The sequence below is a fragment of the Urtica dioica genome, chromosome 3 (assembly GCF_054948205.1).
Source record: "Urtica dioica subsp. dioica isolate 48M chromosome 3, U.dioica_male_clone48M_v1_H2, whole genome shotgun sequence".
Classification (NCBI taxonomy): Eukaryota; Viridiplantae; Streptophyta; class Magnoliopsida; order Rosales; family Urticaceae; genus Urtica; species Urtica dioica.
Genome location: NC_142758.1, coordinates 37,862,106 through 37,875,722, shown reverse-complemented (window position 1 = coordinate 37,875,722; position 13,617 = coordinate 37,862,106). Strand labels below are relative to the sequence as shown.

The 13,617-nt window shown below is 40.5% G+C and overlaps 1 protein-coding gene across 1 annotated transcript; it reads right to left on the bottom strand.

Moving 5' to 3' along the window:
• Nucleotides 1-11,701: 11,701 nt before the first annotated feature.
• Nucleotides 11,702-13,617, bottom strand: LOC149402718 (uncharacterized). Its single transcript, XM_089608501.1, has 2 exons — nt 12,510-13,617; nt 11,702-11,742 (listed from the first exon to the last, which is right to left on the bottom strand). The coding sequence occupies exons 1-2, from the start codon at nt 13,615-13,617 to the stop codon at nt 11,702-11,704; spliced, it is 1,149 nt and encodes a 382-aa protein (XP_089464627.1).

Genomic DNA, 13,617 nt, shown 5'->3' with positions numbered 1-13,617 from the left:
GATGGCATTATGTGTTTTTGGACACTGCGCACGAATAATAATAGATTTATTTTTTTGTTTAGTACTTGAATTAGTGTGCTTTTTTAGTTTTTTACGTAAACTCAAGACCAAATGGGAAGTTGCAGGAGTTCAAATTCTGATTTATTAATCTCTAGTTAGTGTCTCTTGGATTTGCCTCTGAATGGTAATGAGAACCGAAGTTGGTATATATTAACAGTTACTACATGTTGAATCGACGATGTCCATTTGTAGTTTACAACGTGTTTCTCCGGGTGAGGAGTAAAGTAAGCTTTAAGACCATAAACATGGCTGGATTCTTTTAGACTTGGACAACAGTATAACCAATTGCTAACAAGCAACAATTGGTAACACATTCTAGTATTCTACCCAAAATTATGGTGTTAAAAACTCTGAATTTTTCACTTGAGGAGGAATGCGATCTAAATGGAAGGACTACGTTCAATCAATGAGCAGTTTTAAGATGGGACATGGTAATAAATTTGAAGAAATAAAAGAGAAATTTCATTAATTGGGCTCAATAGTCTATTAAATATCAAGATTAGACCATAACTTTGAAAAATATCCAAAATTGGACTTTTGATCCAAAATCGGACAAAAATACCCTTCTGAACTCTATACCTCATTCACTCATTCATTTCTCAACTTATGTGGATTTCAAAGGAATCATGGATAAGATTACTAACTTAATCATTTTTAATAAGTTTTGATATGATAGAATGTAGCAATAAAAATCGATCAGATCTGAAAAAACATAGTCCAAAATCTGAGTTTGACCTTTTTTGTACGATGGTATACGATATGGTAGGATGAGATTTAAATTTGTTGTACGATGAAATTTGGTCAAAAAATTATGTCTGTACGATGTTGTACGATGGATAAGCTAATTTTGCATAGTTTGGCTGTTTTTTGCAATTTTTTCATGGTTAACGGCACTTGGGAGAAGGAATGACACCTATGGAGGTTCACCAATGCAGATACGCGTGCATTCGAAGTTCCGAAAGAGGTAGCGTACACGGAGTTAGTAGATTTTTTATACGAGAAGCTCGAGTTAGATAGATTCGTGTTCGACTTAAAACTCGAAGTCCCATACACAATGGGTACAATTCCGCTGGGTCCTGCCGTTTTGAAGGACAATGGTGATGCTTCGCATGTTATGAAGCACAAATATCGTAATAGATTTCCACTTTGTGTAAGTTTGGTACCGAAACAGATCATTGCGCCTATTGCGTATCGAGGAGTCTGTAAAGGGAAAGATGTGGAAGTTGGAAGGGTGTCTCGCAATGAACTGAAGAAGAGACGGAATATTCTTGTTATCGAGGATCGACAAAATGATCCTATAATTGAAAACGAAGACGGTGGCTGTGACGATGACTTGTTTAACGGGTACAAGGGTGCCGAAAACGGTGACGAAGTATACAGGCATGATAGAGATTTGTAATCACAACAGTGACGAATATGATGGACATAATAGTGACGAAGGTTATGAATACGAAGTTGGCGAAGGTGATGAATACGAAGGTGGCGAAGGTGATGAAGAGAATAATGACGGATATGATGGAGATAACAATGGTAGAGGTGAAGAATTTGAAGAATTCGTCAATCCAAAAGAATATGAAGAGTTTGTGGAAACTTTTACAATACCAACGGGTCATTGTGAACCATCGGGTCATTGTCAGCGTGAGCCTCCGATGATCGGATCACCTATCGTTCCTTATTCATGGAAAGCACCCGAGTTCACCACCGATGATGTTGTGAAGGAAGAACCGAGTCATTATCCAAGTCATTCTTCTATAGGTAATTTAAGTGGATTTAAATTTTCAAGTAAAATTGTTAAGTTATTGTTTAACTAACATTTGAAATTAACAGGTAGCTCAGAAGAAATATATATTGGACAGCAGTTGAAAACAAACTCTAATTGAAGAAACATATCCACATGTACGCGTTGAAAAATAATTTCGATCTTAGAGTGAAATCTTCTTCGAAAAAGAGATGGTATGTTCTATGCAAAGACGAGAAATGCACATGGAGGTTGAGGGGTGTCGTGCAGTGGTCTGAGATGTGGGAGATTACGTCGTATGAGGGTAAACACTCATGTGCGCGTGTTGTTCGAACAAAGGGCCATCGAGGAGCTTGGGTCAGTAGAGTATTCGGCGCATAACGTCAGTGAAAAAGTGAAGACAAGATGAGGTGTGAACATATCATATCTGAAAGCTTGGAGATCCAAAGAGAAAGCTATTGGGTACGTGCGGGGTACACCGAAACAAGCCTACCAGAATTTACTGTCTTGGCTGTACATGTTGAAGCAAAAGAATCCTGGGACGTTAACAGACTTTGTGCAAGACGGTGACAAATTCAAGTATGCTTTCTTTTCTATTAGGGCGTGTCGTAGAGGCTTCAAAGCATGTCGGCTGGTCATATCATTGGACAGTGCATTTCTGAAGACAAAATACGGCAGACAGTTGCTTTGCGCAATTGCAATGGATACGAATTCACAATTATATCCACTTGCATTTGGAGTTGTAAATAGTGAGTGTCATGCTTCTTGGATTTGGTTTTTGAGAAGATTGCGAGAAGCTATCGGTGAAGACGTACCTAATTTGGCGTTCGTATCCGATCGCCACATTAGCATCATACATGGTGTCGATGTTGTGTTTCCTGATATCCCTCACAGAGCATGTTACTGTTGATGTCAATTTTAGGATCGTCAACAATCACAAATTATAATATGATATATATATATATATATATATATATATGGTTTATTTAAATATGGGTCTCAGAAGACTTCGTGTAAGAAACAAGAGCGGTATAAAAGAAATGAAGGAAGATAAATAAAAGAATAAAGTAACTTTATTAATGATCAACTGTATTACAAAAAGGGTGAAGTGTCGAACTCTAGTGGGCGAGCTCAACAATAGAAATAGTAGAGAAGAATTGAGAATAATCGCATAGGCTTCTGTGTGCGTAAATCAACATATCGACTTCTATTTATAACAGAAGAGAATTCGTCGAGGAGGACACGTGTTGATTAGTTCGGTTCTGCCACGTCGCTGGTCGAAGTTATCTCAGATCAGGTCTTCGCGGCGAAGTTTTCAATGTAATCAAGATTGGTTCCTTCGACTGGGTCAACACGGTCGACTAATCCTTCCTTTGGCGAACTGGGCTGCTGATTGGGCTTGGGCTGACCTTGAAGAGTCGATCTGGACTAGGAAAAGTCATCGAGAGTCGGACTGGGTCGGTAGTTGGGCTTTGGTCGAACTAAAACCAAACAATCAATAATTTTATTGATTTTTAACCCCCACAATTAGCCCCCGAGTATTTTGATAAATATTTCAAATAATTTTTAAAATACTTGAGCGAAACCTTCGAAATCTCGAAATAAAAGGGGGGGGGGGATTCGAAATTTTCCTTTTTGGTGCGTGGCACGCATTTCTGGAGTATATTCGACATGTTGCGCGATATCAGCCGCGCTTCAGCAGTCGAAATCGAAGAGTCGGATGACTAGAATAATATTTTATTTTATTTAACCGACAGAATATTTCGTAATCATTAGATTTTATCGGAATTCGGTTTAATATAAATGGTTATAAATATGAGTAATTCGAAAAGACTTCTCATTTCATTTATATTCCAAGCGACTTCGGTGAAAAGGTAACTTCTCTCTTATTTCACTTTCTTCGAAATACTTATTTCTTTTCTCTCTAGGACTTTCAGCTTTTTCGTGAGTTCGACTATGAATTTCTTTCAGTTCGACCAGCGAACTCGAACAAACCCAAAGTTTTAAACACTTCGCTTCAGTTCGTCTAGCAAACTCAAACAAACTTCAAACCTTCAAACACTTTAATATTTTTTCTTCGAATTTAAATGTATGGGTCCAGGGTTCCTAAGTCGGGGTCCAATCTTTTGGGTAATGAGGACATCCTCATGCCGTCGGCTGTTAAGAGCTCGGACCTTTTAGGCATCCGACGCAAGTATCAAATAGCCCCCGAGATTGGGCTCCTTCTTCCACCACCGCTCGCTACGGCAGATACCCTGGTTGAGGGGTACTGCTGTATTTACGAGGTTTGGTTGGAATCTTGTGGACTTCGATTTCCGATCCATTCTCTTCTCTTCGACTTCGTCGAGGCCCTGGGGTTAACCCTACCCCAGATGTGCCCCAACTTTGTAAAAAAACTTGTCAAAATAAAGTTGAATAAAATAACTTGTAAAAAAAAAAACTTGTAAAAAAACTTGTCAAAATAAAGTTAAATAAAATAACTTGTCAAAAAATAAAACTTGTAAAAAAAAAAAAATTCAATTAACTTGTCAAAAAAACTTTTTTTAAAAGAACTTGTGAAAAAATGTAAACATGTTTACCTGTATGCATTGTGGGACATTTTGATTGACTAGCCATGTCGGGTATGTGAACTTAATTTCACCGTGCTCAGTCTCCCGAGTCCAAGTCTGAATAATAAACATTTTACGATGACAAATAACCCTTATAATTTTATTAACCCCAAATAAACCTAATAATTGTGAATTCCTAACATTTTACGTACCTCCATCATCTCCGTAAAGTCTTTTTGATTATTCGGGGACTACATGAGATCCTTTTGGCAATCGAGGACGGTAATGGTCCAGGCCTTGATGTCGATCCAAAATGTGAACCAACGAACGTTCTTGAAGTTCATGACAAACAGGATCTCGCGAGCACCATCCCACAACAAAATATCGGTGTCCCTATACCCAGTCATCGGGGTAATAATTGCCATCATGTCCCAGTCCACGGGCTCGGGCTCCGTCCCCAGCTCGATGGCCTTCTTGATGTTCGCTCCTTCCTTTGTGAATCGGCTGTACACGTGCTGGACCCACCGATAATCCAGGATTTAGACGTCTTGCCGATATCCGTCGAGAGCTCGTTGGCGAGCCCGAATCATGTGAATTATAACATCAATATGTTGAGAAATAACAAACATATAGCGTTACTTTAAATTAAAAGGGAATGCAAACTATAATAAATAATGTACCGAATCATGTAGCCATTTTGTTTCTGTCAACATCATGTCGAAGAAAGTTGTATCTCCATCGCAAGTCTTCAGGCGAGTAGAATTCATGAATCTGTCATCCCACTTCTTTGTCCGCAACCACTTCACGAAATTATTAAACTCCTTTAGCTTCGCATCCTTCAACGAATTGAACTTGGGGCTCGGCTTCTCTGAATACTTGGGCCTCATCGGATCAGCGAAATCGGCCCAACGCGCCGATCTGGACGTGGCGGGGTAAGATGTGCCTTATCGCTTTTCCTTTTAAGCGGAGTCGTGAGCGAGCGTTGCTTATCCAGAACGTCTTCTCTACGAGGACTCGATGATGACGTCGACAAGCTCGGCGAAGTCACCGGCCTGTTCCCCAATCGCTTCGACGACTCGCGATGCGAAGAAGACGACGCGTGCGATGAAGACGACGCGTGCGATGAAGACGGCTTCTTCAAATTCTTCGACGACTCGTGATGCCAAGCAGATGGCGCGAGCGATGAAGACGTTGGCTTTTGAGCAGACGAAGGAAAATGAGGAGGAGGAGGGGTCCGGCGTTCACGACGACCATCAGCCTGGGTCGTGGGAATCTCACCTCCATGCAAGCCCGTTTGTTCCTCGAATAAAATGTTAAGCCTCGTCCACATCGCAATCTGCAAGTCAAAGTAACAAAATATGTCAGAAAATTTAAACTTGTCACAAAACTATAAATGAAATTTAAACTTAACCCTAAAACGTTAAATTAAATTTAAACTTAACTCTAAAACGTTAAATTAAGACGGTAACTTAACTCTAAAATGAAATTTAAACTTAACTCTAAAACGTTAAATTAACTTTAAACTTAACTCTAAAATGAAATTTAAACTTAACTCTAAAACGTTAAATTAAATTTAAACTTAACTCTAAAACGTTAAATTAAATTTAAACTTAACTCTAAACTGAAATTTAAACTTAACCATAAAACGTTAAATTAAATTTAAACTTAACCCTAAAACGTTAAATTAAATTTAAACTTAACTCTAATGTGAAATTTAAACTTAACCCTAAAACGTTAAATTAAATTTAAATTTAACTCTAAAATAAAATTTAAACTTAAACATAACTTGAATTAAATCTCACCTGGTCTCGTCTGATTCGCGCGATTCTACGCCCGTTCGTGTTAAGAGCGTGTAAGACCATCCCTTGTGATTGCAACATTTGTTCCTGTGAGGCTCGCATTTCTTCCCACATTTCCCGTGTTAGGACAAAGGGCTCGGGAACGTCGGCGCGAGGGGTCGGTGTGGGCCTCGATCCCACTGCGGGAGTGGTCGGTCTGGGCCTCGATCCCATTGTGGGAGTGGTCGGACTACCAAGACGAACACGCGGAGTGTCTGACACGTGTTCATCGTCGAAGTCTCCGACGATGACATCGGCCTTGTCTGCGACAGTCGCGACTCGATCTATCCTTGATATCCCGCTGCTCTGTCGCATCTTCTCCCTCGACGTCTATGGGATACAGACATTTGCTCGTCTGTGTCTCGAGGAGAGTGAAAAATTCTTTCTCTGCTGCCCTTGGTCTCAGCATCTGAAGAACACCCACCTACAAAACCAAAAACAATTATTAATCTTCCAAAAATAATGTAACATACATTTAATAAAAGTTAAATAATAAAAAGTTACCGTTTTTTTATTCAGGACGGCCTCGATATCTTTGCCCATGATGACGACGTTACTCGACCACGAGTGCATCCTAGGCACACGAATCCCCTGGTTCGACCCGAACCTTATCCCGATCTCTGAGATAGCCTCATACGCCTAGTAATGAAGAGTATGAAGATTACCCGTCAATGTGTACTTGGCCTCTTTCTGAGCTACGTCCGGCTTTTCCTTCAACTTCTTCTGCAACGTCTCGTGATAATGCCTTAGGTTCACCGAGAGGCTGGAATACGTCTCCGCCCAACTTATATTTCCCCAAGGCATCTTGAAGAAGAAGGGGAGGTCTTCAACGGTGTACATAAATTTCTGCCACCTTTCCTCGATGACTTTGTTGGCCAGCTGCCCCAGAAGCTACCCATACACAAATACAACGAGCCCGAGCTTGAACGCATCGTCATGGCTCTGACATATGTTTAACGCGTTGATCAACGCGCTCAACTTGCATCCAACAACGATGTTCAGGTTGTCCGTGATCAATCGGTCGTTGTTTCGCTCGTCTAGTTCGACCTTGGTCGGACCGTCTTCATAGCTCATCCCCGAGACTAGTGCGTACTCGAGGCGTCCGAATCTTACTCGTTTGCCTCCTATACAAAATGTATCTCCCTTCGTGCCGTCACCTCGATATTTTTTTGAAGGAGAGTATGTACGAGCACCAGTGAGAAACAGAGCTCGCTCTCCAAAAAAAATTGCTCGAACGAAGTTTCAAGGATTCGATCTTTTATCCCGAGCTCATCAAATCTCCTTCGTACAAGCTTCAAGATCTCTGTCCCACCAAAGATGATACGCCCCGGGAATGGGACGTTGTATATGTAGTTCAAATTGTCCTAAAAAAAGGAAAAAATTAGGTCAGACTCATAATTCATCATATGACATCGTACAGACTCGTATAGCATCGTATAACAAAAAAAATTTGAATTCTTTTTCAAAACTATCATATAGCATCGTACGACAAATTTTTTTTGGAAAAACTTAAACCCATCATACAACATCGTATGACATCATACACCTGTATGAATGTCATCGTACGAAATCGTGCGATGCATGATTCTCATCGTATTTCAGCCCTAATTTTAAAGCCTAACTTTCTAAATCCGATCAAAATCAGTTCAAATAACCACAAATCATATAAATACTAAGTCCTAATAGTTGAAAAACTCACCTTTTTCAATGTTTTGAGAGCTCGGGATTTCTGAGCATCACCGCCATCGGAGTTTGAAGCTTGTCCATCGTATGCCATCGTAGTATATCGTATTGAATCGTACAGGGTCGTAGAATATCGTATGGAATCGTACGAGATTTTTTTTTAGTTGAGAGAGAGATGAGTCGAGCGAGTAAATAGAGCGAGTGAGAGGGAAAGTTTTCAAATATTGGTCAGAGGGGCATTTTTGTCCATTTTGAGTACAAAAGTCTATTTTCGGATATTTTAAAACGTTAGGATCTACACTTGATATTTAATCAATTATTTGTTGGATAATTCTTCGAAATTGAAGACTTCGAGGCTTGAATCACGCATAGGAACGCTTTCCTTATAGTATTTCGAGTACCCCAAAGTGTCTTGAGGTTTATTGTACAAGAATACCGCAGGATACGACAAGCCTAGTTCGGACTGCACCAAGACAGAGTGAAAATCCGAAAATAAGCAAGAACTGTGTTTCTGGATTAGTGTTTCGGGAATTGAGAAAGTTGGTTCGAAAACCTGTGTCGATTACTGAATCCGAAGTCGGATTATAAAAGCAATCGTACCTGTTCGTGAAGAGGTTCGTCGAACAGACGCACTGTTTCGGTCGAACTAACGGTCTTCGCGAACAGACGCACTGTTTCGGTCGAACTACGGTTATAGTCTCAAACGACACGACCGTTGGCCAAACGATAGTTCGTTTCGAAGAAACGTGACCGTTAGTTCGAACGGTAACAAAAATAACTACTAAATGAGGAGGCTCGACCGTTGGCGAGAATTTCCGCGAAAAGGCGGTCGAGCTCACCTGGAGATCGAGCTCGCCAGGAGGTCGAGCTCGCCAGGAGGTCGATCTCGCCTAGTCGAACTGAAATGACTTCATCACTTCGTCCAATCGATCTCGCCTAGTCGAACTGAAATGACTTCGTCACTTCGTCCAGTCGACCTCGCCCCGTCGAGCTCGTCACTTTCTCATTCACTTATTATTTGTCCCATGTGGGACTCTTTCCCACACACAAATTCACTTTCTCAATTAACAACACACTATTTTGTCTTTTAGTGAACAAATTTAATTGAGCTAATTAAAACACCTATTTAATTTTACTCAATTTCTAACAATCCCCCACTTGTTCAGAAAAAGGCAAAATAGAATCCAGAAAAGAAAACAAAAAGTGTTAGTACAGATAAGTATCTTTCGATTTGAACTTATCCTTACTTTAAGTAACACAGGACTTTATCGGAAATTAGGTAGCCAGGCTTTGAACCTATTTTCTTTGTGATAAAATCGGTGTTACTCAACACACACTCTTTAGTGTTCTTCGCCTATATCACACGCTTAGCACCGTTAATGGCCATGTGCTCATCATGTCTCGTGAATTTTTCATGAGAGAAACTCCAACTCTCACATTTGGGACGGCACCATCCCGAAATTCACATAGGTGAAGTTCTTACAGTATCTCTGTTACGTATAGATACTTGTCCTCAAGACTGAACTTCATTAAGAGTTAAGAAACTCAACCTCCCGATTGTAACAGTCAACATTATTATATAATGTTATGAATATCCAATTCAATGACTTGTTCGTACCCATTGAACCTATAGTTAGTCATTTCCTAACCTTAGGTTGGGTTGCCATCATTGTCAGATCGCTACTCAAGGAGTTTAAGACCCATACCTCTCGAGGTCGATCTCACCAAATCTCTTGCAAGAGATTTAGTGAACGGATCAGCAATATTAAAGCTTGATCTTACATATGTGAGCGAAATGATCCCATCTTTGATCAATTTCCTCACATAGTCATGTCTCAGACTAATATGTCTAGACTTTCCATTATACACTTCACTGTATGCTCTCGCTAAAGTTGATTGACTATCACAATGTATCGACACGGTTGATATATTGTCTTTAGCCAATGGAACTTCTAAAAGAAGATCTCTCAACCATTCAGCCTCTTGACTTGCAGAAGAAAGAGCCACGAACTCTGATTCCATGGTCGAATGAGTGATACATGTTTGTTTCTTTGATTTCCAAGAAACTGCCCCACCGGCAAGTGTAAACACCCATCCCGACGTCGTAGATTTATTATCTCCGACACTCGATATCCAACTTGCGTCAGTATATCCTTCTAGTACGGCAGAAAACTGACCGTATTGAAGTCCAAGATTTTTGGTTTTCAAAAGAAATCCAAAAATTCTCCCAATGGCCTTCCAATGCTCGGCACTTGGATTGCTAGTAAATCTACTCATTTTACTAACGGAAAATGCTATGTCTGGTCGAGTACATTGCATCAAGTACATAAGACAACCAACCGCACTAGCATATTCCAATTGAGCTACACCCCTTCCATCATTGTTTTCAAGTTTTACACTTGGATCAAATGGGGTATTCACTTCTTTGAAATTTAAATGTTTGAACTTATCAAGCACTTTTTCAACATAGTGTGATTGACTAAGTTCATAACCCCCACTGGTTCTACGAACCTTAATACCTAAAATAGTATCAACTTGTCCAAGATCTTTCATTTTGAAAGTGGAAGATAGAAACCTCTTCGTTTCTAATATTCCTTTCATCTAATTGCTAATGATCAACATATCATCAACATAGAGACATAGGAAGATCACAATGTTACCATGCACTTTTGAATACAAGCACTTGTCACAAACGTTAGGAACAAAACCATTCGAAATTATGACCGAGTCAAACTTTTGATGCCATTGTTTGGGTGCTTGTTTTAATCCATATAAGGATTTAACAAGTTTGCAAACCTTTTGTTCATTACCCGGAAGCACATAACCTTCCGGCTGCTCCATCTAAATCTCCTCATCGAGATCTCCATTCAAGAATGCCGTCTTGACATCCATTTGATGAACATTGAGGTTATACAAAGAAGCCAAGGTAAACAACACTCTAATTGTTGTTGTCCTCGCTACCGGTGCATATGTGTCAAAGTAATCAATTCCTTCTCGTTGTCGAAATCCTTTGGCTACTAATCTAGCCTTGTAAGTATTAAGAGTACCATCACTATGATACTTCTTTCGGAACACCCACTTACACCCAATAGGTCTAGACCCTTTGGGTAGATCGACAATTTCCCAAGTGTGGTTTGACATAATAGAGTCCATTTCATCTTGGATAGCATCCTTCCAAAAGGCAGAGTCTCGAGAAGCCACAGCTTCATTATAAGTCTTAGGATCGTCTTCAATAAGAAGAATAATAGGAATTTTCCGTGCAAAACTCTCTCTATTTCCTTCTACTAGGTAAAAAGAAATGATGCGAGAATCTATTTCCTTAGACTTACGGACTCTTTTGCTTCTCTGAAGTTCGGGTTGTTCTACAACTACCCTAGAAGAACTTTCCTCTCGAGGCATCAGCTTGCCTGGGGTCGAGCTCACCTGGGGTCGAGCTCGCTTGGAGGTCGAACCTCCCTGCAGGTCAAGCTCGCCAAGGGTTTGAGCTCGCCTTGAGGTCGATCCTCCCTGGAGATCGAGCTCGCCTGGTCGAGGTTCTTCATAAGTGGAATTTTGAGGTTCTTTTCCTGTCGAGTTAAGATTCTCAAAGAATTTCACATCTCGGGATTCTACTATGACATTAGACTCTAAGTTTAGAAGTCTATATGCCTTGCTATTCATGGCATAGCCAATAAAAACACTTCGCATCCCTCGAGGACCCAACTTGGTCCTTTTAGGATCCATGTTTTTGTAGTAGGCTAGACACCCCCACACTTTGAAATACCCAATATTAGGCTTTCGCCCTTTCCATACCTCGTACGGAGATATTTGGGTTTTCTTTAAAGGAATACGATTTAAAATATGACATGCGGATAGTAAAGCTTCACCCCACAAACTAAAATGTAATCCAGAATGCGTTAACATGGCATTTATCATTTCTTGAAGTGTCCTATTTTTACGTTCGGCTAAACCGTTTTGTTGTGGTGTTCTAGGTGCAGAACATTCATGAACAATACCATTTTCTTCACAAAAAGTATTAAAATCACTAGGAAAATATTCACCGCCCCTATCACTTCTAAGGACTTTAATATTAACTCCTAATTGATTTTCTACTTCAGCCTTATACACCTTAAAAGCATTAAAAGCATCATCTTTATGTTTCAAAAGATACACATATGTAAATCTATAACAATCATCAATAAAGGTAATGAAATACCTATTTCCCCCACGGGTTAACATGCCATTAAATTCACATATATCAGAGTGTATAAGATCTAACACCTTAGAATTTCTCTCTACACTATAAAACGGTTTCTTTATCATTTTAGATTTCACACATATTTCACATTTATCTAATTTATCAGATTTGCACGAAATTAATCCACATTTAATTAACCTTTTCATAGTGCTAAAACCAATATGTGCTAATCTACTATGCCATAAAGAAACAGAATCAAGCATATAAGCAGAAGGAGAAATTTCATTGATAACATTGTCAATAATACATAATTTAACCATCCCTTCACTGGAATAGCCTTTGCCAACAAATACACCATTACGGGTCAAGATAAGCTTGCCCGACTCATACACAGATTTGATCCCCGGTTTGCCTAGGAGATCGCCACTAACTAGGTTCCTACACATATCCGGAACATGGAGAACATTGGTCAAAGTGACCGTCTTCCCGGAGGTGAAGTTGAGATCCACGTTCCCGATGCTCGTTTCCCATCTGAACCGCTTGTCCATCGTTGACTTCAGAATAGGTTTTGAAGGCAGCCCTATCATAGGCGACGTGAATGGTAGCACAAGTGTCGTACCACCACCCTTGAACCTTGCCTTTGACCGCCATGAGTTCGCTCAACGTAGCGACTATGTTAGTATCGGTCATAGTGGCGTCGACCTCTTTCACATCCGTCTTGCGGTGTCGAAAATCTCGAGCATAGTGACCGGGTTTGCCACACACATAACAACCCCATTTGGACCCCTTGGATCCGTGCTTGTTACCGGACTTGGATTTGCCGGAATGCTTGAATTTCTTCGAGTCCTTTTTGGAACCCGAAATTCCTTCCTTGTCATTCCACTTCCTCTTGCCTTTAGCGCTCACCGCATTGGCCTTGGAAGTACCGACATCCGACGTCTTCTCTCTCATCTTCGATTCCTCATCGATTCGAAGATGTTTCTGGATTTGCTCCAAAGAGAAGTCCTCGGTATTGTGAAGAAGTTTCTTTCGATAGTCTTTCCACGAATTGGGCAACTTCGCAATAATTGCACCAACTTGGAAAGACTCCGGAATATCTATCTTCACAGCCCTCAATTTGTTGACTATAACTTGCAATTCATGAACTTGAGCAAGTATAGGCTTGTCATCAAACATCTTGAAATCAAAGTAACTCGAGACAAGGAACTTTTTGGTACCTTCTTCTTCGGCCTTGAACTTGTACTCGAGAGCCTTCCATATCTCGACCGCCGATGGATTGTCGGTGTAGAGATCGTAGAGTCGGTCTGACAATGTGTTCAGAATGTGACCCCGGCACAGCAGCTCGTCCTCTTGACGCTTCTTCCGGTCCGCCTTGAGTTCGTCATCATCTTCGTCCGTCGGCTCTTGGATGGGCACCAACGTCGGGTCGAGCACGTAGAAGATCTTCATGGCGGTGAGGAAGAAACGCATCTTGTCTTGCCAGCGAGTAAAGTTAGTGCCGTCGAAGCGATCTAACTTGACGAAGTCCTGGCTCATCACTTTCAGACTTGAAACAGATGCCTCGGTAGCCAT